The sequence below is a fragment of the Athene cunicularia genome (assembly GCF_003259725.1).
Source record: "Athene cunicularia isolate RWA chromosome 2 unlocalized genomic scaffold, athCun1 chr2_part1, whole genome shotgun sequence".
NCBI lineage: Eukaryota > Metazoa > Chordata > Aves > Strigiformes > Strigidae > Athene > Athene cunicularia.
Window position 1 is genome coordinate 112,144,202 of NW_020799095.1, and position 26,279 is coordinate 112,170,480.

Here is a 26,279-nt window from a genome sequence, read left to right on the forward strand (position 1 = left end):
CATCCTCCTTATGTTTCAATTCAGAAAACTGAGTCCTTGAGAGGAATCCTATTTAACTAATAAGACAATGCTAAGCTTTTAAAATAGTTTTATGAAGGCAAGTCTTGTCTTCAGTTTAGTTTACTCTTATCGCATCAACTATTATAAATTGCAGTACAATAATACCTTTAAATAAATGTTCATTATTTTGAAGTACATTGAAAAAATGCTGGTTATTTCCAAGCAGAAGTGCTACCTGTAAAATATTGTTCTTCATTTCTATAACCTCTGCCTTTTATTTCTAGGTATTTTCACACAATATACTTGGGTATCCGGAGTCGACGGAGTGGAGAGAATGACAGATGGCGGTTTTATTGGAAAATGGTGTATGAGTATGCAGATGTGAGTATGCTGCATTTGCTAGCCACGTTTCTGGAAAGTGCACCACAGCTGGTCCTGCAACTCTGTATTGTTGTACAGACTCGCACACTTCAGGCTCTCCAAGGTAGGGGTTCATTTAATCTATTTGGTTTTTATCTTTTTAGGAAAATGTAATTTCTCTACATACATTATTTACCCTTCGTTCAAAATGCTGTGTGTCTTGTACTCCTGGCATAAGAGCAGATCTTGCCTGCTAGCTGCTATTAAGCTGTTAACAATGACTCTGTCAAGAAAGCGTGTGGTGTTGGAATTTTTAGCCTTTCTTATTGGCCCTGGGTTATGGGTAGGATTTACAATGTTTTGCTTTCTGCTTGTCCTTGTAATAGAAGAGCTCTTATGATTATCCACTGGGCCAATGTGAAAACTACATCAATCAAACTATTGCTCTTCTCCCTGTGCTTCTTTCTGTGAATGTTCAAAACCCCCCAAACTGCAGTAATGAAGTTCATATGGTATTATGCAAAACAGAAGATGACACAGCAGAAAACAGCTATTCTGTGAGGAAAATGCCACTGTCTGTGGAATACATGTCCATCAGTTCTCAGCTATGTTTATCTGAAATAATACAAGTCAGCTGCTCTTGAGCATTACAACAATATTCATTCCTTCAAGCTCTGGGCTTTCTTCTAAGGTTTATGCTTTCAGCAAGCATGATTTCTTCTTTAAAATGGTAAATGAATGCATATCCTGCCATAGTGGTTGTCAGTCAGCAATACAAATATAAGAATATCTCCTTCTCTGCCGCTTTTTTGATGCTCCTTTTGGTTACCTCCTGACAGCTTTCCTTTCGTACTGCACCATTGTTTTGCCATATGGCTGCACCTGGGCAGAAATTATTGGCAAGGGAATGAGGTGAATAAGAATGAATGGGATCCAGAAGGTGACACAAATGTCATGAGGCAGTGAGGAGTTAAGGGAGGAGGGAAGGAGGAGCAAAAAGACAGGGAAAGGAAGGAAATGCAGTGGGTTTGCCATTTGTTTTTAAAAAACAACTCGTTCTTGCCACTGTACAAGATAAAACTGTGACAGCACCTTGCTCCAAGAAGCTCTGTGTCTAGTTATCTTATTACAAGTAACATGAAAGTGAGACTGATCTGGTGAAAAAGGACTGGGAACAAAGTAGGTAACTGTGTAAAGACCTCAGTTCTGGGCAGTTTCCTGTGGATAAATCAGAGGCTTGTCATTTACCTCCCCTTTGAACTGTGCCTAACAACAGCTGTCCTGCTTTCTGTATATTCTGGTTTTGTTTCTTTAGATCTAAAACTCTGTCGCCTTAAGGGGAAAAGAATGCCAAAGTTTCTATTTTAATTAGTTGGTGCTCTGTACAAGGAAGGTTGCCTAAGCACTTCCTACATCTATTTCTCAAAATTATGCTGCCCCACACCAACTGGTCCAAACTGCTATCATTCAGGAGAAGGTATTATCACTTCAAGAAGCTTTGTCCCCCCAGTAAAAGAGATTCCAGAAAGAGGCTTAGGAGAAGAACATAGCTAGAATACTGTATGGTCAGCTGTAATTTAGCTATCTTCATAAACTATTAATACAGAAGACCTCTTGCCCTCCTTTTAGTGCAACAACAGATCTGTCTATGAGAAATGTGGCTGGTGAGTAGGCACTAAGCCTGTGATGTACTCTGCAAGTGGTTGTTAATTAGAGAAAACCTGAAATGCTTCCATTTAAAAGGCAAAAATGGTTCCTGAAGCCTGCAATCAGCTCTGTGAAATCTATGTATCAGAAACCAGAAAGGAATAAAACTATAATTATGGATTTCAGCTGAGAAGGCTGAAAATATTTACTTATCCTCTCTTCCCCCATTTTATTTCATCTTCTGAGGAGAAAAGGCTCCATTTAAAAAAAAAAAAAAAAACCAAAAAAAAACAACTAAGAAACTTAAACAATGTTGTAGCATTTTCTTAAACGGTAGTACCATTATATTCCCCTGATGAAAGCTAATGTTTTAGTACATAGTCAGCTGTGAAAATCCTTTTTGTGTTCTCTCTCCTTTTTTGAAGAAATGTTACAGATAATGCATTGCGCTATAGGATGGTAGATTTGCTGTGAGGCTGCATAAAGAGAGTGTAATTTCTCTCAGTATTATCATGCTACAACTGGGTGTTTTAAAAGGCCTAGCCATAAGGTATATGCTTCAGCTAGCTGTCCAGTCACTGAGCCTGTTACAGAGATTTCTAGCATGGATCAATAAACAGAGTGTTTGATTGATTTTCTTTGTTTAGAGAATGCTACTTGAGTTTTATTATTGTTCTTTTAGTTCTCTGTCCCACAGGACAAAGTTATCATGACAACTAATAAGTGCCATCACTGGTCCACGTTCTTAAAAGTACACTTCCATCACAAACCACAAATTTGGCATGGGAAATGAATGATACTGGAAATGTCTTGGTCTGTAAGCAGGGTATTTCTAATATCAAGCCATTAATGACCGCAAGAAAAACTGATAAATATTTTTTTTAACAAAACTGTATATTTTCTATTCCAAATGCACCAAAATAGTGTAATTCCCAACAGAATGCTGTCACTGTGACTGCAGATTCTCCAATTTGTAATGGGTATTGGCTAGGTGTGGATTATTTCTTATTTCAGCCCTAATTAAGCCCCGCTAATCAAGGTAAGAAATACATACAGGCACGTACATACATCCTTAAGAAAAATATTGAGCAATGTGTGCAAAACCTCCCCTCTCAGTGTTCCATACACTGCAGTGAGGGCCACTTCAAAAGCCCAGAGGTTGCACACAGGATCCTTTAGCACTTGCCTGGGCTCCCCAAGCACGAATTAAAAAACTGAAATATAAACTTCTAGCAAGGATTGTGTACCACTGTACCATGACTGCTGCAGCAGAATAATGCTTATGGGGGAGGCCACAGACAGTCATTATGGAATGTCATCTCTCTTCTGCATTGGCACCCAGACAAATCTGAGTATTGATAAAACAGTATCTAAATTATTATCTAAAAATCTGATTTTTCTTTAAGACTTCATCAAACCTGGCACAATTAGAGTCAATGATCTTTCTTATTCTGCCAACAACCAGCAGCCAGGTCCCTTCCAGACTGGAAGAAGTGAAATGGTTTATGGGGGAAGCTGATGATTTCTCAGTGCTCATTCCTCAGGAAGACAAACAACTTCAGTATGATGCTGGACTAAGCTGGAGCTGTGCTAACTCCCCATTATGTCCACCTTTTCCACCCTGGCTGTTCCTTTGGGTTTGAAGAAATATCTACTCTCTAGAAGACAGATGTGCCTTGAAAATAAATAATTCCTCAGTCATTTCCTCATGGGAGTTAGTTTCCCTTCCTGTCTCTTCATGTGCTCTGAGCACAGCACTCCCACAGCAATTTCTCTGCTGAACCAGCAGCACCTCCCAACTGCATTGCTTTTTTTCTTTGTTTGCCTTTTTTTTTCTTTCTCGTCTCCTTTAATTACTCTGTAGAAAAGTCATGTTCTAAGCAGCTTCATGGTTGGAGCCACAAGCTTCACCAGTCCTATTCTTGGTGGGAACTGTATGAGGAATGGGGTAGTTCTGCATGTGGGGGGAGCAAGAACAGAAAGTCCACGGAAACAACTGGTGCTCATCCTGCATCCATCTGTTTGCATAAGGACATATATGGGGATAGAAGTGTCTGAACTGTTTGTAGGTGAGGTAGTTCAGCTACCAGAAACAGTCTAACAGCAATAGTCTAACTGGTACTGATCTCAGTGCCAGCCTTGTAGCATTTCTACAACTGCCTAAAACTCCCTGTGGGCCTGGGCCATTCACCCCACATTTTCAGTTCTGCTCCCAGGGCTGGGCAACCAGGTCCTGCACTGGATCTACCTCCAAGTCACAGGGAACTGAAATACTGAAGTTGAAAGTGTCTGGATTATTGGATTACCCCAATAAATTCAGAAGGTTACGTGTAATTCCCTTAAAAATGCCTCCACCATCCAAGCCATTTAGTAAATTAGCAGTAGTTTCAGTCTTTGATATAAAAGCAAACATTTCCTTGATAAACTGCCATAAACTATTAGGCAGATTTGCTGACACAGTAAAATCAGTCTGAAGGCTACAAGACTCCTCCTTGGTTGGATCTCTGGACATCCAGCATAATGGCCACATCTTACGACATTTACTCTGCTGGCTCGACAGGTTTTAGGATTGACAAAGTTATAGACAGACCTGGACCGGCAAATTGGCTATTCTGAAATCACTTGAAGCCAACCTACCTGCAAGCCAGCCCTAAAAATCTTTGATTTAATCATGGAGAGTCCTGCTGGCACCTCACCCAAGCTGTGTGTTTCTATTGCATTGCTGGCATTCCCATGGCTGCATGCTGGGTCTCTCGGATACTTTTATTTACCCCATTACTAACTTCACTGAGGCTCACCATGACCCAGTTGGACCCCCTGGGGCAGGGGAGGTGTCACACGACCAGCAATGCCAGCCCTGGGGAGGCAGGGGGCACATGGCGTCAGGGTGGATAATGAAGGTCAGGGCTGTCCCTTTCTGTGACGCCTTGTTTTGGAATCACACCCATAGACTGGCAGTCATCCCTTTGCATTCTCCTTTTACTTCCTTCAATTTTCCCACTATGGCATTTGATTTTAGAGAGACTTCCCATCTTAAAATTAGTAAAAAACAGCAAGTAAAAAATCCTGCTGTTTGTAAAGAGACTCCTGTCCGTTAGCATGGAGTTATTGTCCTCTTACACAAGGGCATGGTGTTCTAGCTGCTCCTAGATGAGCAGATAGACAAGATTACTCCCTGGATTTACCACAGATTTCATTATTGATGCTGTATTAATTAACACATTGTTTAAATTATAGATTAGCTTCTCATTCCTGTTTACTGCATATTATGCTGGCTAGTCAGCACTTGACATTTTTTTCTTCATCAGCCCCTGGAGGAGTTTGTTCTGGCTTCTTCATACAGTGCTATTAATCAAAGTATCTATCAAAGTTTAATCAAACTCTAATCAAAGTTTATATCATATAAAGCTGCAGTTCTTAATATAGACTGACAGTAGTGCAGAAGCAAAATGAGAAGTTCAGAACAATTTATAAATTCATCAAGTTTCACTGAAGTCACCACACTCCCATAGAGCTGCTGGATTCTGCTGAAACTGCATTTCCATGAAATCTCCCTGGCCAACCATTTTCCCATTTTCTACCAGCTCTGTTGGAAACTCCTACACTGATCATCTGCTGACACTGCAGCCAACATACAAAAGTTCACAGTGCCACTAAGCATCCCTCTCTGGTCCTTCTATTCCAAATGAATTGCTATTCCTGCCTGAGCTGAACAAGAAGTTCAGAGATCTGCTAGCAGTTTATGACATGGCTGATAGGTCCTAACTTTATCTGGCAGAATGAAATTTTGTGTTAGCTAGTTCATTAAAAAATCTAGCAAAGCTCATCCTCATGAATCAGGAATTCAAACTCTTTTCATATCAGCACAATAAACTGAAATTCATTTAAGTCTTTTTTTTTTTTTTGTGAGGACAATGCTATGCTTTTAGACAGCTTTTCATTTTTTGTTACCTTCACAGCAGTTTTGGATTGTGCTGCCTACATCTGCAGTGCTCTTTACATTAAAAAAATAAAATAAAATTCTGATGGAAAATCTTATACAATTCAATGTATATTTGTATGGAAATAAGGTGCAGCACTTGAGTTCTGGGCAAGCTGCCACTACTTTTCACTGTGCTGTCAAGGTTCTGCACCACTGCAGACCAGCACCCAGCCTTTCCAGAGAGAAAGAAAAGCAGAGCGAGCAATAGTCACAGATTCTGCCTGCAACTTGGCAAAACAGATTTTCAGTGACAAGGATGAACAAATATGATATACTATGGAGTAAATGTGTCTTCTGCAAATGACTTTTAAACTGATCTGTAGGCCCCTTTGCAAATCTTAAAATGTTATCTTGTACTCATTAGGATAGAGCTATCATATTAGCACACCCTTGTTTCTGATAGGACAAGAGAGGACTTCCTGAAGGCAATCATGTCATATAATCCATTTCATAACCTGATTACAATCTTAAAACTAGTTATAACCATTGTATCTAATATACCAGTTCGAAGTTTAATTCTCTGATTGATAGAGACCTGCTGCTGCTGTCCTGCCTTTTTAATTTAATCAGCAGTCTGTCCCTATTTATTCTTGTGTCATCCCTGTTTTTACACTTGTTCCCTAAGGAAATGAGGTTCATGTGATTATATAGTCCATTTCTGTTCTTCAGTCCTGACTTTTAAGAACTTCTGATTCATTGTACTGTTTCAATCAAATATAAAAGAACAGCCAACATCTCAAAGATAATTATGTTTCTTTAAATGTTGGAAAAAAAAGCAGTCATAACAGAGGAAAAGAAGACAAATGAGAGCCTCCACTAAAAAGAAAAGCAAACTTCAACCGTTATTCTTTTTGTTAGGCACCAGCCACCAGCTAGTCCAAATAGGCATCTTTCCAGTCAAGGCATTGCACTGCTCTCCCCTGTGGGACTGTTGTGATAGACAGATGGGATTAGGGAATAAGAGACACTTTGATGGGAAAGTAAGAATCATTCCTCTGCATTCTTTTGATTATCTTCATAGACCTTCCCTTCACTGGTTCCAGTCTGAATTAATCTTTGGTGAATATGAATGACCAAGACTGTACAGAGTACTCCAGATTACATTTCTCCAGAGCTCTCATACTTCTCATGGCAGTATCTCACTGGGTATGATCTAGGCTTGTAATTCTCTGTTGACTCTGGCATCACACTGGTTAATCCTAGTTATTTTATGATTCTTTGAAACATACAGGCTCTTCTGGTGTCATGTCACTCTGATGAGGCTTCAATTACATTAAAAAATTTATTAGCAAATAAATGCATGTAATGAAATTTCATCTCATTTCTACTTTTCTAGCCTGCAAGGTACTCCTGATTTTTCCACATATCATTCTCCTTTACTACATTGATAATGTCTCCCCAAACATTATTAGTGTATTACTTTTTAAAACCAAGGTCACTGAGACATATTCAGACAAGATTAGTTCCAAGGGTAATCAGTACTGGAAAAGGTAATAGTGACCCTACTCCAGCCTAAGAGTTTTTCAATAGCATTTCAACATAATCCTGTAGTATCTCTCTTTAACTAGTTCCTTTACCTGTCTTAGCTATCTTGTACTAATACCCATGATCTCAAGCTTCACTAATACTTTCCCATTAGCATGGTAACCACCATCCAAAGTTTTGATAGATTAGATCTGCCACATTTTAATTGTTGAGAAAGTGGTTATTAAAGAAAGATATGAAGTTAGCCTAGACTCTGTGGCTCTCTTATGATCTATTTTTTTGCAGTTATCTGTTATTTTTCATCTTCTTTTATGTTTACCTTCATTTTCAATTAGTTTTTGCTTGAAAAGCTGCTCTAAAGCTACGTACTGTATTGAAGCCTACATTGTAGGCCTGTTTCAGCCAGGTACTTGTGAAATGCACCAGACTGCCTCTTTTCCAGTCACATGGCACCAGTTCTGAGTGGAAAGACTTGCTTAAGATGCTTCTCACCAGCAGCAAGATTTCATACGCCAGCTTTTTTTGAATCCTGAAACAGAGGTTTTCTGGTTACGCTGGGTGAAAACAAGGAGCTCCGAGTTTTGCTTCCATCTATGATAATGTAGATTTCCTTTCTGCTCTCATTTTTTATCAGCTGACTCCGTCTTTAAGCCCTTGTTTCGAGAGCCCTTATTGAAAATTGACCTATAAGGCACAGCCTTTATTGCTGATCGTCTTTTTCCATTTCCACCTAGGCACCATTTCCAAGGTGGGTTTGCATACAGCTAGGTTTTGCTTTAGTTTTAGGCGTCTTCCAGAAGTTATTTTTATTTTGGAGGGTTTAAAATCTCCAGAAATTCTTCTGTGTTTTGCCTTAAAGAAAATCCAAGTCTCTTCCTCAGAGAAGTCCCTGAACAATTAACTTCTGCTGCCTTCACTCATTTCTTTAAAATTCTGATAGACAGACTTACTAACAGTTCTATTTTTGTTTATCCCTCCATTTTATTTAAATTAGACCAACATTCATGTGATCCAATGCTATTTTTTACAATTAGCTGTCCTATAACAACCTCAATACTTTCTGTAACCAAATTTAGAAAGAAGCATCTCTGCTTTCTGTCAGAAAATCTGTCAGTTGTCACACTCCAGAATATCTGGGCTGCCTTCAGTAGCATTTGTTCTCCAGTCTATATCTGAGAAATTGGAGTCTGCCATAATGAGACAATTCTCTGCAGAATTTCTTCCTGTAATAAGGGTTTGAATGTCTCTATCCATATCCAAATTTAACTCTGGAATTCTACAGCAGACTCTAACAACTACCCACTATCTTTCCCCAAAGTAATTTTGTATGCAAACAGAATCTGTTTTATTGGGGATCCCTTTCTGAAACATCAGTCTGACACACCATTCACACACACAGCTTTTACCATTATTTCCATCTTTTCTGAATACCAGCTCCCTACTAGTATCTATGTCCAGGGAATGATTACGAATCCATGATGTTTCTGTAGCCAGAGCATTTTTCTTCCCTTTATTTAAGTGCAATAAAAACCCCTAAATCCTCTAGCAACATCAGGAACAAGAGTCCAACATTTTTTCCCAAATAATATGTTCTGGTGACTCTTTTTTACTGAGTTCATGCTGGTATCTTTATTCTTGTTTAGTTCCTATTAACTGGCCATAAGAAGACCACAGCATCAATATGAGTTTGTGACATGATGCAAAAAATAACATTTGTGGAGCTTGGCCACTCATGGCCATTTTTTGCCACTCATTAAATCACAGGAAAAATTAATATACTATGCAGGTCATTCTGAATGAATGGCAGTAATGCTTCATAACATACTAGCACAAAATCTGTGTATGTCATTTTAATAGGAAAAAAGTCATTAAAACCTGTATCAGGAAGATTTAGTATACATTTTACTTCTACTCTTTTTGTTTTCTTTCTTTTGGCCACATTAGATATCCTAGCTACATTTGCAGATACAGATGTATCCAGTTAATTTTCAAAATCCTACTGAAAAGCCTCAGTAAATCAGCTGATTACCAAATATATTATGTGGGTGCCTCCTTCACTAAATTTTGAAAAATCTTGTCATATATTTATATACGTGAGTCCAACTTTAGGCATATATTTTGTAGTACATGCCAGTCTGTATTGTGCCAGTCTGAAATGAAAGAATTATGTGTTTTTATAAACGTCTGTTTGCATACAAACACGATCTCAAGATTGGTTTCTCAAGGCTTTTTTGATGCATCTTGTCCCAGTACCAAGCTGATAATCTCACCTGTGGGTGGCATTTCCAACTCATACAGATTGAGAGAGAACACTTCTTAACTTGTCACAGAATCAAAGAATAAGTTAGGTTGGAGGGTCTTCAGGACATAATTTAGTTTAAACCCTGCTTGAAGCAGGGCCATGTTCAAAAACAGATCAGGTTCCTCAAGGCCATGTCTCTGAGTTTTGTATACTTCTGTGGATGGAGATCCCACACGCTCTCTCGGTGAACTGTACAGTCCTCAACATCCTGGTGAATGCTTCTTTTCTTACAGCAAATCAGAACTTCCCGTGATGCGATTTGTGACTGTTGCCTCTTGTCCTTTCATTATGCATGTCTAAGAAATGTTTATCTGAGTTTTCCTCTAAATCCCCTTTAGATAGGAGAAAATAGTAGTTAGATCTCTCCCCTTGCTTCACACCCCTCTCTACCAGCCCTCACTGAGCTACACAAACCCAGCTCATATGCTGTGTGCTTCACCCCCAAATTATCTTGGTGGCCCTCGATACAGTTTATCAAAGTCTTTCTTGTACTGGGGGCTCAAAATTATATGGACATGCAAGAGTTTTCCTTTGCCTTTGTCAGTCTTTTTGCATCTCCTCTCAGCCTGCTGAGATCCCTCTGCAGGGCAGCCCTGCCCTCCAGTGCACCAGCTGCTCCCCTCTGATGGGTCCAGGCTTTAAGATCAGTATGAGCCTGGAGGTATTGTGAAAAGAAATTCCTTACTGTTGGGGAAAATGGCAAAAAAAACCCACCAAAATTACTTTCAGGTTATCTACAGGTTTTTAAATTTAATAGTGGCACCACAAAGCTGCTAATATATACATAGTGGTAAAGACAGCCTGAGACACAAAGTAGTGCATTTAGTTTCTGAGAGCCTGATATATTGCCTACACACTGAATTTTATCTGTTGGTGTATGTCATAAAGTTAGTGGCATATCCTTCACCTCCCTTTTTGTTGTGCTAAAAGCACATTTACCAAAGAACAAATTCCTAGTTTCGTTTTGGGTTACTGTGTTTTCTATGACTAGTTTTGTTCAGGGTGGGAAAAAAGTGATGCATGCTTGGCACAGAAAAAGCTTTCTTGTGTCTAATATAGCAGTGAGAAATTTCAGTCGTGATTGTGTCTTGCCCAAAGACTGCACAATACTGCAAAGATAAGAATTAATGTGAATTCTTCATCTTGCAGTGGCCTTTAAAGCTTCAGTCAAGAGAGCTACATGTACATGTCCAGCTTTACTCCAAATACATAGATCTGAAGTTTTCTCAGACTTTTTTTTTTGTTGTTGTTGTTAGTGCATGATATATCCCTTCCCTTATTCATCTTGCATCTTTTGGCCTACATGCAAAAAAAAAAAATTTCAAATATTTACTAGAAAAGTAATCTTTTCTGTTGAGAGTGATTTTAGCTGAAAGTTACAATCAAAGTGGGACTGCATGTTTTAAATGTGTCTTGCATGAAATTCAAGTTTAGTTGATAAACTGCAGATGATGAAATCACCTATGGAAATTAGTATCTATAAATTATTTTATAAGAACTAGTATTTTTCTGTTGTGCATACAGTAGGTGAGTATTAAACTGCAAACATAAACCAAACCCATTGCATTATTGCTTTGTGCTGTTTTGCAAGTATCAATGAACAGCCAATGCTACAGTGAGACTCAAACAAAAGGTCCAGTCTGGCATAGGAGGGTCACCCCTGTGAGACCTTCTCACTGGGGTCAGTGGAACTGCTTTCATAAACGAAGACTATTCACTGGGCTGGGGTTTACAGGACCATAGTTTTACAATAGCTCTCTTTTGTGTTAGGCTTGACATTCTACCTAACCTAATGGGGATACAAACCTACTAAATGTATTTTATTAGTTTTTGGTTTCCCTAACTAAATTATAATGAAAATAAATTCCAAATACTTTTTTTTTTTTTTTCCTGTGGGTGTTATTTTGCATAGTGTGTCAGTTAATAAAGTGGTAAACTATATTCTGTTCTCTTTATGTGAAGAATACAATTTAAAACCAAATAACTAATGGCATTTGTGTTACAGTTGAAAAGATAATTTCTAGTTTTAGTTTTGATTGGGGCATTTAGCATATCATCTGTGCATGGGTGGCCAGTGTGATTCTCATGAGTTAAATATCCTGGGCAGGAAGAATCTCGTGATATGAGGCTACTGAATCACTACTGAACCCAGTCCATTCCATTTAATAGCCACTGCATCTGCATGCTCTTTCCCACCCTGTGGATATTTCAAGGTATAGAGGAATTCTTCCATTCTCACATAACTGAGTCAAAAGCATGAACTGAATCCTCTCTTGATGTGGCTTTCCTGGCACAGCCACAAACATTCTTCCCTGTCAGCCTCCAGCAGCCATCCAGGACTGTCACAGGGTTTTGCAAGGAGCTCTGGCAGCAGCACGCTCCTGGAGCACTCACCCAGTGTCACCGGGAGGACCCAGCAACCCTGTCGCAGGGTCAGAAAGTGGCCAAGAGACTGATCAGGAGCAGCCTGCAGGTACTTGGCACTGGGACCACGGGGCTTTCAGGACTCAGGTGTAGCAGAGATCAGCAGCCACAAGCCCCTTCTGCCAGCTACCGTATTGCTCTGAGCAAGGCTGTTGCCGTGTCCCCGGCAGTGGGGACAACTGACTGACTCACAAAAAACATCATGGTTCGCTGCAGTTTTCAGTCTGTGAAATTAAATAAACTAACCCCCACTTCAGCTTACTGTTTTATGCTGTGCTAAAATCTGCGGTAGCTCAGGGGCTGCTTCGTGAGCCATGCTGTCGTCCCCATCACAGGGGCAAGCGAACGATGGGGTGTACCCCTCCTTCAGCCATCTGCTGCCACCCCTGCGTCAAAGCCCTCAGAAAGCTTATGCAACTTCAGGCTGTTTTCAGGTTTTAACGAGTGCCTTCGAAGCTTTCATATTCTCCTTCCTGCTCTGTGGAAAAATGTATTGAGTGATTCATTATCACTGGAAAGGTGGATAGATAGGAAAGAGCTGTTCGTGCACCATCTAGTTAAATTGGATCTTTCCCAGGTCTCTTGTGCCACAGAAAGGCATTCAGAGCTCATTTTGAACTCCTAGGTTAGTCATTCTTGGTAATGAAGCTTAATAGAAGTAATATGCCCCAAAGCCCTAAAAAATTGAGCTCTGGTGATCTTCTTGATCCTGACCCTAAGTGGCATGGTAGCATTTACTCTCTGGGTTCTCATAGCAGCTTGTCATCCTCATTACTTATATATAGCACAAAACATAACTGCTTTCCTAGGTAACTGGGCTCTTTGCTGGTTTTGCTCAGCAGAAGGCAGAAAACATGCAACGTGAGTCCAAGGCAACAGTAAATGAAAAATGGCTTCCTGTGTCTTTTCTTCAGACCCACTGTAGTCCCTCATAGGCACGCCATGAGACCAGGACTCTCCTCCAGAGGTTTTTAATCAGGTATTGTCACCTGCAAGCACAATAGATGCTAAAATGGTTAGCAATAAAAAAGTGCTTCTTCTGTTGTAATGCATATTTTATATCTTTTTCTTGGCATTTCCTTTAAAAAGCATGATTTTACTTTCCACTCCTATGGAGTCAGTTTTGTTTTAAAGAGCTGTCTCAGAAATGCCTGAAAGTGTCTTGAATGGTGATTCAGCAGGAAAGAAATGGGGCTACAGTCATCTCCTCCAGAAAAAATACAATGTTATTTTCTGGTTTTGAGGTGGGTTTTTTTCAGACTTTGAATTTCACTTCCTTGATAATGAGGGTAGCAAGGCAGCAGCAAAACTGGGAAAACAAGTTGGAAAGCATTCATGATGTAGCCATACACCTGGCTGACTCATTCCCCACACCTGCACTGGGGTGGTTCACTTTCAGCTATTTCAATGACATTCCTTGAGATGTAGAGCGATGCAAGCAAAGGCAGAATCAGGCCTTTGGCTTTATAGCAGCAGCACATCGTGTGGCAGCAGGCTTTGGAGCCAGATGGGTTTTCTGAGCAGAGCATAATGGATTGCAATTGAATTGATATTTTAAGCTAACAAATGTTTAGATCAGAGAGGCTCACAACACAGACGCTTACAATACCGGGCTGATTGCAGCATGACAGAAGCAGCAAAATGCTGTAATGAGGAAGGTGGTGTCAGCATTTCACTTCTAAATTTCAATTCTCAATGACTTCTACCAGCTGTAAAAACTCACTTTTAGCTGAGGCTTGAACAAGGACATGGGCCAAGACCTAGAGCAATCTAAAAAGGGATCCCAGTTTATCTCTCCATGAAAGGGTTCTCAGTATAAAAAAGCTTAAATGTAAGAGGGTAGCAAAATCTGCTTCCCCACAGATGGGGTCCTGTGTTTGTTTCTGAAGCTGAGACACAAGGGAAGCAATGAGAATGAACTGAGCTTTGAAAAAAGCTCTTCTGGAGAGATCAGCTGGATAAAATGTTCAGAGCTGAAAGTGATCTCTAGGAAAGCACATCAACCATACTTCACCTAACATGAAAACTAAAGGACCAGTAAATTGAACAGTGGTAAAGTCAAAATTTTATATAAAGTGCTCTTTTTAAACCATTAGCCTCTATAATGTATCCCCTCTTTAAACTATTAGCCTTTATAATGTATCCCTTTATCATAAAGTATCCCTGAGGCCAAGCAACCAGTAAGGGGTGACCAAGGATTGAAGAACCTTATTATTATTATTAATAATAATATTCAGAATTCTAACAGCAAATTATTACAATCCAGTCATTCTGGAGGTATTTACATGCTTCTATCTTTCAGAATTCTGTTTCCTGGGGCAGAAAAAGCCCTTTTCCTCATGGCAGGATCTTCCTGAACTGTTTATTGTAGAATTTCTTATACCTTTCAGTTAAGTGTCTTGCACTGGTTGTTATCAGCAACACAAATGAAATAGCTGTCCTGAAAGTCCAGTGCAGCTGGTTTGTCTTATGTTCTTCTGTTACTACACTTTGGGAACTCTTCTGCATTATGGGCTTTTTTTTTCTCCTGCTCAAGGTTTCATCAATAGGGAACAGGTATCTTAGAAGATGTTTAGACAAATATCTTAACATGAGTAATCTTTAGAACAAATTCTTCAACTACAAGAGAATATCAGTGAGAAACTTTCACACATTTTTCTACATATGAGCCATACCTGCCATGAAATAAAATAGCCCTTCTGTCAAGACTATGGAAAGATGGTTCTCAGATACCAAATTCCTGGTCCCAAGAACTGTACAGAAAACTTTGCCAAATGTCTCCACTGCCAAGTCTGGAAGGAGAGAAGAAAAAGATCTGAAATCTGAGGGAAGATGGAATATAATGAAGAGAACACCAGACTTTTAGGTCAAGTCTTTGGGATGCTATTTTGGTTTCTTCCTGTAACACACCAAACACCCGTTAGTTTGACAAACACTTTAAAAATAGAGTATTTAAGTTAGGAAAAGGGATCCGTAGTTAAGCACATAAATAGGTAATCTGCTTTTCAAATGGATAAGCGTTTGTAACTTTAAAAAAAATTGCAGTTATGTGTTTGTAAATACGGCTACAGAGGAGTTGTCTAAATACCTGTTGACCCAAATGACAGCCTGACCCATTAAAAAGCTGAAATCATAGAACACTGAAAGCCATGAAAATATTTGTGAGTCTTTTTATGATATCCTTATGTGAAACCATTAATATCTTGTAGTCTTGTGTCTAATAATAATCCAGTCACAAGGTATTTTGCAACTGATAATGCTTTTTTGACTCCATTAATAAGCTCCATAAAATCATTACTGAATTTTGAAGATATGTATTTCTTAAAAAAAAAAAAAAAAGATTGTCTGGAACACAGATTTTCTTTCTTTTTTGCTCTTTTATTGAAGTATCTCATGCCCATCAGAATGTGAACATACTTGTAAGTGAGACTACATTTTTGCTGCCTGGTATGATGGGCAAGAACAAAATCTTTCCTTAAGGAGCATATTAATTAACTAACTAATATTTAGTTTTTGATTGCTTCCCCCGTATGGACACAAAAACATACATACAAATTCATTAGCACCTCACCGGTGAGTGCTAAACTGTTTATTACTTTTTGCAGTGACTATTTGATGCTGGTTCCAGTTAAGCACTACTGCCCAAACATTCATTTATCTGGTTTATTAATCCACAGTGACAAATCCTATTTCCTCCTCCTTCCTGTCCTCCCTTCCATTCCCCCTCACAAACACACGTTTCCATCCATCATTTTGCAGAAGATGCTGGTTTTAAAGACAATGTTATAAATTTTGATGAAAAGGGAGGTGACTCTTTCAACCAGTATTTCTGTTGTCAAAAACAGATGCTTTAGCTTCTGAGTGTCCTTTATACAATCATTAAAATATGTTCAGCCCTCTAAAGCCATTACAAAGGCTGTAATGGTACAACTCACAGTGTGTTTTTACTATGGCCTCTCCCAGTAGTGGAAGGACTGTCAGGTGTTGGATGAGAAGGGATGTATTTGGATCTCCAAACTCACTCTCCTGCAATGAAGCACAAAGAAACTCATGAAACAATACTAAGCTATAAAACACAAAATGATAATGAAGAAAAATTAGTAATATGTCATCTAACTGTCCAAAGTGAGGCAAGAATAGGCAAACTGCCCAGAGTGGTTCATGTATTTATGTGTGGAGGGACTCAGCACTAAGATTAAAGATTTCTAGGTAAAAAGGCACTAAATCTGTATTGGCCTCCAGCTGGGACACAAGAAACGTGCCCATCTCTCCTCAATCAAGACAGAATTCACCCTGCACATGGATGTCCTAAAAGCTATATAGGTTTGGCAGAAGTCTACATCTCTGCTAAAATTTCCTTTAAACAATTGCAAGGAAAAGGAAGTAAAAAAGCAGTAGTTATGTGCTTGATCATAAATGGTTCTAGACTCTGTGGTTTTATGTCCCAATAAGATTCAGAGTTTCATCAGGGAATTCAAATTAAAACTGGTTGCAACAGTTGGCTCTAGATTTTGTTGTCAGGGAGCAGTATTAATTTTCTTTAGTGCCTGGTTTCTCTTATCTTTCTGCTTAAGAGAAAAAGAATGAAAGGATGTAAGGAGACAGATCAAGAGAGCATGGCATAAAACCTAAAATATGCTAAAATTATACCTTCTCGCTGCCATGAAGTGCTATAACCGAAGGATACTGAAAAGCTAGATCTAAAATAGCAGAAATGTGCTGTTCTGAGAGGGGAAGAAAGAGGGAAACAGATAAAGGTACAAGCCAGCAGAGTGCAAGCATGTAACTAACCTACCAAACTTTAACTTACATTGTAATTCTCATCCCTATGCAAGCTTTGCTCAAAGCCAGTGTGAGACACTGGGGGGGCTGAGTCCTTCAGCAACATTATGCTGAAGAAAAGCACACAGCCCTTATCTTTTCTTCCAAGAAAAGATAGCTTTCTAGAACAATTGTAACACTGGCACTATGAGCGGTACCCATGCCCCAGAGCAGCCTGCAGAAGCACAGCCTGCACTCCTGCATAACACAGCCCACGGGGGTCCCACCCACACCGGTCACCTCAGCTGACACACACACCCCACCCCACCCCACGGTGTAACTCTTGTTATAAGACCTGCAGGTATTGTGAGCAGTCTCTCCTGCTATCTACGTCAGGGGCCATGCTCCTGTGAGCCTCGATGAGCATGCCAAGTGGATCTGCATCCTGCACACCAGCCAGCCTCGTGTCGCTCAGGAGCAGGCTGCTCCCCCACCACTCTGGGACTATTTGAGCAATCTCTGGGGTACCAGGCCCCCAGCATGGGCATCTGATGCTGGGGAGGGCACAGGGGAATTGCATGAAGATTTCACACTAGCAGTTTGGGTTCAGCTTTGGTTCTTGATAAACACCGGTTTGCTCTGGTTTTGGCTCAGGTTCGGGTTCAGTTTGACTCAGTGACTTTGAGTTATGCTTCTCAGACATCATCCACCATCACAGAGTTACTGTGAGCAATTATTTTAGATGGATTCTGGTGGAATATGCCAATGCTCTCAAACATCACTGATCATCTGGCTCAGGTTCTTCTTCTGACTTGTATATTAAATGAGCTGACATTTGTTTCGGCTTGTTTTGTTTTCTGCCAGAATTCAAGCTATCTCCAATGAGCTTGTTTTAACAACATTCTTCTTTCTGTTGTCTGCTTGGATAGGAGCTTGGTTTTCCACTGGTTTCAGCGGGCTTTTGATCCACACCTTCTTACAGATACTGCTCTGAATATCCAATTCCTCTTGTCATCACTGGGAGTTTTATGCAAGAACACGTACAGTTAGGTCAACAAGAGAGAAAAAACTGTCTTAAACTAGATATTCCTTAGCCAGTTGCAGAGGAAAAGTTTGCCTGAAATAAGCATTGCACCAAACAGATAGACGTCAACTGTCTGTATATGCTCCCTAGATTCTCATGTGAAGAAATCATTGGAAGCTGCCCAAAAAATGACACTTTTTTGTATTTTTTTTTTTTAATTGGGAACATCAAGTGTCAACAATATCCTGCTTACACAATACTGATACAATTTATGGCCCAGCACTGTAATCTCTACCATCAACTGCCATGGGAGCTGCCTGAACAATGAGTCTTTATTATGTGTGGAGCATTTCATACCATCTGTGTCCCAGAACACTTAACAGAGTTAGATAAAACAGTCTCAGTAAATAACTGGAGAGAATAAATAAATTTAAAATGTTTAGGCAAAGGAAAGCAGATATAATTCAAACTCTTAGTCAGGAATGCAGCAAAGAGCGTGGCAGTAAATGACGCCATGTATTTCCTTCAAAAATACCAAGAAATTAGAACTTTTTTTTTTCCATTTATCCTCTCAAAGATTTACACTACTGTTCAAGAAAGCTCAAGAGACTTAGTGTCATAAACAAGCAGCCTGGAGTCTGGAGGCATAAACAGGCAGCCACATCTCAGTGTTAAGCATTCAGTTCAAGAAACCATTGAGTCCTTGTATGACAAGATACTTAAACCAGTCCATGTGATCAGTTTTTCAATTGTGGAAGACTGGGCATATGTTTAAATACCTTGCTGAAGTGAGAAGATGAGAGTAAGGAAACTGCATGTTAAGGGTGGAATTAATCTCACTGAACTGTAGTTCTCCTTAGAAGTTAGATGTCCTGTTTAAGCTACTTTTATAGGCAATTAAGAGAGAGGCACCTGAAGGACATCTTTCTTGAGTGACATCTGATATAAGTGAGATGACTTACCCTATAGATATTCTCACTTCTCTCCATGGACAAGAAATGGAGCCCAGGTAATTAATATTGTTTCGATGTCTGACTTTAAGATGGCTAAAATCAATGGAAATGGACACACATTCACTTTTTCTACATCTTTCAGTGCAAGATAGTTGCTTGAAAAATTTACAGAGAGAGCTTTCACATGGCTCCATGCACATGCTAGGAGTCTGCATTGCTTTAAGATCTGAGAAATTTTGAATTCCTTCACCATGAAAAGTTTTCCTGCATTATCACCCAGGACTAAGCTGAAAGTTAGTTTAGAGTGAAAATAGCATGCTGCACTTAAAAAACTCCTGGTTGAACTCACAGCAGTTGTGTGTCAAAACTGCAGCAATGAGAGACACTGCAAATGTTTGTGACAATACTGCTATAGGTCATACAGTGAGTTACAATATCTAGGCTGCCCTCAAAAATGACAGAGTGCTGCTCTCCGAGGAAGGAACAGCTTGTTCCACCTGCCACGAGATGAGCTTTGCAGCCTTGTACAGAAAATGCTCCAATATGATACCTTGGGAGTATCCTTGTACAGCTGGATTGTCTAATTCATACTGGCAGACACAATCTGAATCCAGTGAATAAGAAGATACATGAGATTTCATCAACCAGATCATTTGAGTAGACCAACACAGGCCCAACCAGTGTCTGTCAGCTGTTTCAGAGAACTGTTGGGGCAAAGGAGACAAGTACAGAGGCCAGCTAAAACTGCTTGATTGCAAGTGTCTGTATTGCAAACACTTTATCAAAGAGGCATGCATAAGGAAACTGGTTTTCTAGGGATTGAATATGAGATATCTGGCTCATTCGTATGTAGAGCCTGGTTTAACAGGTTCTCACAGGCAGGCATGACATGTGCAGATCTTGCACTACATTTTACAATTCTTGTTCTAATAATTATAAATGTGTCTTGTATACTGAAGACATATCTTCACTGTCTCAAAGATCTTAATAACGATTGAATAACAAAATGCAAACATTATACTTTGTCAGCATAAACAAAACAACAATTATATCAAAGGTCCTACAGGCATTGCTCATTTGTAATAATAATTCCTGCTTTGCAATCAAGGTGTACAAGATGCCAAGTTAATTATTTTAAACACTTTTCATGACTTGGTACTTTGTTTGGACTGCAAGTGGAGAAGTGAGGAGAGGAACAAAAACCCAGGGAAACAGAAATTCCTTCACCATCAAATAACTGAGGCATATGACAGAAGAGGATTTAGGAGGAAAATGCCCTAAGGAGGTTTTTGGAGGTTTCACTAGTTTGTTTAATGAAATGCCTGAAATGCTGGAGGCTGAACAGCGTAAGGTAGACTTTGCACACAGGAACATGCAATGTTAACTGCTGGAAGAGGCATAAATTATGCATTTCTGATATGTCTCTATAGGCCTTGTAACCTTTTTTGCCCCTTGGGGTGCTCGTTATCTGCAGGAGCAATTAACAGATAGTATCTAGCAGCTAGCATGGTTTCTTACCTTTAGAGTGATTTCAAATCAAATAAAAATGAGGCTAATAGAGCCAAGGAGGCCTGAGCTGTGAAGTTGTTTCTGAAGTATATTGGTCAGAAATAATCAGTAAATTGAAGGTACACGGTACCAGGGAGCCTGGATTATGTCCAGGTAGTTTTGCTAGCTGAATCTTTTATGTTTCAGATAGATATTGTTGTTACTGTGAGAGATTATTCAAGTGATACAAATAATGGAAAACCCCTTCATTAAGTAATTCTGAAAGGAGAGATCTAACTTCACTTCAGCAACTTCAAGCTGATTAATCAGAAGATATGAAGGAAGAAAAAAGCATACTTAAGACTGGTCTTGGAAACATAAATTCTGATGACTAGCAATCTGCTTAATTCCCCAAAGCAAATAGAACATTTTCAACATTTAAGACTTATGAATAGCTCAGAAAAAATAACTAATCAAGTGCAAACTACAAAATTCTAAGATAAAATTTGTTCAAAACTAATTAAGTCTTCAAAAAATCTAAATGAGATATTTCTCATCTGAAAGAGCAGTGTTGAATACAAATCAGTCCTATGTTATGATACTTCTAGAGCTGTCCTACTGCAAAATGAAAATCCATGAAAATGTTTAATATACAGAGCCTGTCACAGTCCTACATGTTCCTCTAGTACTACATGTGATGCACCATCACTTTTTTTTTAAGTGGTAGAACGCTTTATTTTCAGTTCTTTCCTAATATATGAAAATCATTCCCAAACCTTATATGCACTGAAATGCATTACAAAAGCCACAAAAGTGTTGGTTTTTGGTGTTGGTTTTTTTTGTTTGTTTGGGTTTTTTTGTGTTTTTTTTTTTTTAAAAAAAAAAAAAAAAAAAAAAAAAAAAAAAGCCATTACTAAATTTCTGGTTTAAAAGACCAGAAACATAACTTTAAAATATATGCCAAAATATTATTGCTATATACCTTTATTCCATCCAAGCCAACAGTGTCTAATACCACCTTTTTACTGTTTCATCATGAGTGTATACTGAGTCTGGAAACAAGACTTCTGTAGATTCCTACACCATACAGACCTGCTGATTTCACTGAGGAATCCAGGTGAAGTCAAGGATCTGTCTCTCATTACCAAATTGAAGTTTTAAGTCTCAAGTTCTTGGCACTGAGGATATTTCTCTCCTGTAAACTACAAAGTCTTGAACATATGAAAAAAATATGCTTGCAGAAAACCTTGATTTCATTATGATTTATTAACTACATAATTTAAAACTTTCTATTGTCTTACATTAAAAAATAATTTTTGTAACTACTAGTACCAGGCTTCTAAAATAATTTAATTGCATCTAAATACATTGGGAATAATACAAAAAAAAAAACTTACAGGGAAATATCTTGGAGTCATTCAGTTCACCTGAAGTTTACCATTGCTCACATTGTGGTGAGCATTTCACTACCAGGAGAAGGAAAGCAAGATAAGAAATGAGACTGGATGGGTAGCACCATGATTTTATTTTTATCAAAATTATAAAAAGAGTTATTGATCTTAAAAAGCATGTCCAAATTATGATAAAAAATGTAATCTCATCTTGCATGTAGAAATATCAGTAGATGTATTATTTTTTAATGTGTAAAATGGTACCTAGATTTCAGAAGCAGAAAATGAAAGGATGCTACTGAGCTTGTAAGGAGAGGATATCTTTTGGCTGACACACCAGAGGCAGGCTGGTTAGCATTTAGGACAACAAAGCCCCTGACTCTGGATGTTGCTATCCTCCCCTACAGGAGTTAGAAAAAGTAGACCAGGAAAGAGGGCAGTCAGAAGGTCACAACTGTGATCTTGGAGGATTTCAATTACTCAGGTATTGATTAGGATGACAACTACACAAAAGCTGTAGAGAGGAACACATTTGTAAAGGTTGCCCAGGATTGCTTTCTTTAGGCATTTGTTGAGGTGACTACATAATGAAAGCTTATTTAAAAACTCATCTTAACAATTGTGACAGCTCTGATAAATAAGCAGAGTTCAGGAAACAGTGAGACCTTCTAGGATCTGCTAAAATCTGTCTTGTGGTGAGGAAACACAGCACTGTTTCCCTATCACAACTGAGACTGCTCCTTCCAGAAACTCCCTGTCAACTAAGTCACTTGTGCAAAATGACTGTATGACTTCCAAAGATCTTTTGTCCCTCCTACATTAGCTCAGAATATGTCTCCACCCTGACTAAACTCCTTAAAAAGTCAGGTTTAAATCAAGGACATACTATCAACACAGGCTCACAAAGACATGTATATCTGCACATGTGTAAATACTAAAGTCAGCATCCTAATATTAGAAGTTTTGATGCTTTATATTCCTTCAAAATACCCATAATTAGGTGGAACATCCTCAAAAATCACCATAATGGCATTTAAATTTAATGTGCTGAATGGATTTAAAAACATCTTTTCATAGTCTTTGACAAATAGGTCAATAGATATGAAATCTGATTGAGTCAGAATACGATCCACCTCTACTATAGAACTGTTTACTCATTGTACACAAAGTGTTTCTTAGTTACCACAACAAAGACTTTTCCAGGAGTTTCATTAAGCTGAGGACTGCTTTTAGGCCAAGGAACCCAGGTCACATTTGCAATTAATCCTATATATTTTTCTAATGCTTGACCAGTGCATTAATTTATACTAATTTATATTAATGAATTTAATTAATTTATACTGCTCGCCGAGCGCCGTCCTACGCTGGGGTCGTACGGCCGCCCAGTGCCGCGTCGCGGTTTGCTCTGAGGAGCGGGAGGGAGGGAGAGAAGGGAAGGGACGGCTCTGGCAGTTTTTAAGCGCCGGCTTGAGGGGGATGCTGGGGAACGTTAGGCTTGACCTTGCAGGAGGAGGCTTGGAAGCGCTGTGGTGGCTTTTGGCCGAATGTCTGGGGGTTAAATAAGGTACCACAGGGTACCTAGACCAGAAGCTGAAAAAAAGAGACGGGAATCCAGGTCAGACTTTGTCCTTCACATCGCTGATACTAAATGTACTACCAGAAACCCACACTGAGTAAATATACTGCTGGAAACCCATAGTACAGATGGGTGAAGGGGAAGCTGGAAGCAACTGGATACAGAGAAGAATGAGCAGGAGGCTGTAGCAAAGGAGTAGTCGTGTAGGCTTGCAGTGGTTAGGCTTCTTTGTGCACCTCCACTGGCTTCTTTAGCTTTCTTTCTGGGGCTGCTAATACATGGTGTGCATATAATTCAATTCCAAACTGCTAAAAGAAAGCATAGCAAGGCAGATTTGTTATAGTGCTTCCAAAGAAACGACTCCACACATAATAAATAGTGCATCAAAATTCATACCTGGTTTTTAGAAAAATATATGTACATGTTTATTACCAGTTTTAAATTCTTTAAAATATCAAATGTAGCTACATCCTATCCCAGAGGGACTCCCCTGCAGAAAAAGGGAAATACATTGCATCAGTATTTCATTACACAGTCCACTGATCACAAAACACATCCACTCTAGTTTTACTCCAGAGTCCCTACCCAACGTGCTGCTCACTCGGAACAAATGCAAGCTCCAGAGTCTCAGAAAAGGGAGTTTAAACCACAGTCTTTCATTGTAGCAGCTTGTCCCCTGTAGATAATTAACACACTTCACAAAGCTCTGATTAAATTCGTCTTTTTTTTCCTTTTAATCTTGCCCTGTCATCTAATGGTCCGGATACTGCAAAAATGAAAATGCATTCACTGAGTTAATGATTTTGTGGACTGACATTCAGGAGTATGTTCTGTCTTCCATAATAACTACCTCTGGAACCAGCTGGTGTCTGCCATGTTTACACATTTTGGAATGTAGGAACCTCCAGCTTCCATAAAACAAGCAGAGGGTAAGCAGTCTAGGGGCACACTGTCAGGGTATCCCCTCAGCCCCAGAGGTCCTATCTGGCCTATTTAAACTTCTTTATATTCCCTTTATGATGTTAAAATGGGGAAAAAGAGGGGACGGTGCAAGAGTCAAACAAGTCAACTACTTTAAAAATCATAGAATCATAGAGTGGTTTATGCTGGAAGGGACCTTAAAGATCATCTAGTTCCAGCCCCCCTGCCATGGGCAGAGACACCTTCCACTAGATCCAGTTTCTCACAGCCCCATCCAGCCTGGCCTCGAACACTTCCAGGGAGGGGGCAGCCACAGCTTCTCTGAGCAATCTGTTCCAGTGTCTCACCACATGCACAGTAAAGAATTTCTTCTTTATACCTAAACTAAATATACCCTCATTCAGTTTAAAATCATTATCCCTCATCCTATCACTGCAGTCCCTGATAAAATGTCCCTCCCCATCTTTCCTGTGGCCCCCTTTAGGTACTGGAAGGCAGCTATAAGGTCTCCCCAGAGCCTTCTCTTCTCTAGATCGAACAACCCCAACTCTCTCAGCCTGTCCTCGTAGGAGAGGTGCTCCAGCCCCCTCATCATCTTTGTGGCCCTACCTCTGGACCCGCTCAAGCAGGTCCAATGTCTTTCTTATGTTGGGTGCCCCAGAGATGAACACAGTAGTTACAGTGGGGGTCTCACGAGAGCAGAGTAGAGGGGGAGAATCTCATCCCTTGACCTGCTGGCCACACTTCTCTTGATGCAGCCCAGGATACAGTTGGCTTTCTGGGCTGTAAGCACACATTGGTGTCTCATGCTCAGTTTTTCATCCATTAATACCCTCAGTTCCTTCTCCGCAGGGCTGGTCTCAACCCACTCATCACCTAGCCTGTATTTGTGCTTGGGATTGCCCTGACCTATGTGCAGGACCTTACACTTGGCCTTGTTGAACCTTGTTGAACTGAAACTTGTTGTTTGTATGAGCCCACCTCTCCAGCCTGTCATAGTCCCTCTGATGGCATCCCTTCCCTCCAGTGTGTCCACCACACCACACATATTTGTGTCGTTCATGAAATTGCTGAGGGTGCACTCAATCCCACTGTCCATGTCACCAACAAAGATCATCAGTCCCAACACTGACCTCTGAGTCACTGCTCTCCACTTGGAGATTGAGCCATTGACCACAACACTTTGAGTGCAACCATCCAGCCAGTTCCTTATCCGCTGAGAAGTCCATCCATCAAATCCATGTCTCTCCAATTTAGAGACAAGGATGTCATGGACAACCAGATGATCAGGCCCAGTCAGCATGGGTTTATGAAAGGCAGGTCCTGCCTGACAAACCTGATCTCCTTCCACAACAGGGCGACCTGTTTATTGGATGAGGGAAAGGCTGTGGATGTTGTTTACATTGACCTCAGTAAGGCCTTTGACACCATTTCCCACAGCATTCTTCTGGTGAAAGTGACTGCTTGCAACTTGGATGGGCACATGCTTTGCTGGGTAAAAAACTGGCTGGATGGCCGGGCCCAGAGAGTTGTGGTTAATGGAGTTAAATCCAGTTGGCAGCCAGTCACGAGTGGTGTCCCCGAGGGCTCGGTTTTGGGGCCACTCCTGTTTAACATCTTTATTGATGATCTAGATGAGGGGATCGAGTGCACCCTCAGTCAGTTTGCAGATGACACCAGGTTGGGTGGGAGTGTTGATCTGCTCAAAGGTAGGGAGGCTCTGCAGAGAGACCTGGGCAGGCTGGAGCCATGGGCTGAGGCCAACTGGAGGAGTTTCAATAAGGCCAAATGCCGGGGGCTGCCCTTGGGCCACAACAACCCCCAGCAGCGCTACAGGCTTGGGGAGGAGTGGCTGGAGAGCTGCCAGTCAGAGAGGGACCTGGGGGTGCTGATTGGCAGCCGGCTGAACAGGAGCCAGCAGTGTGCCCAGGGGGCCAAGAAGGCCAATGGCATCCTGGCTTGTGT

At 40.0% G+C, this 26,279-nt stretch overlaps 1 protein-coding gene across 1 annotated transcript in view; it reads left to right on the top strand.

The window, feature by feature from the left end:
* Positions 1–309: 309 nt before the first annotated feature.
* The window catches only part of XKR4 (XK related 4), an 86,444-nt gene continuing 60,474 nt past the window's right edge, over positions 310–26,279 (top strand). The window contains exon 1 of the mRNA XM_026842599.1: positions 310–484. Within this exon, the coding sequence (XP_026698400.1) occupies positions 361–484 (124 nt within the window). The 5' untranslated portion in view covers positions 310–360. The remainder of the gene's footprint in view (positions 485–26,279) is intronic.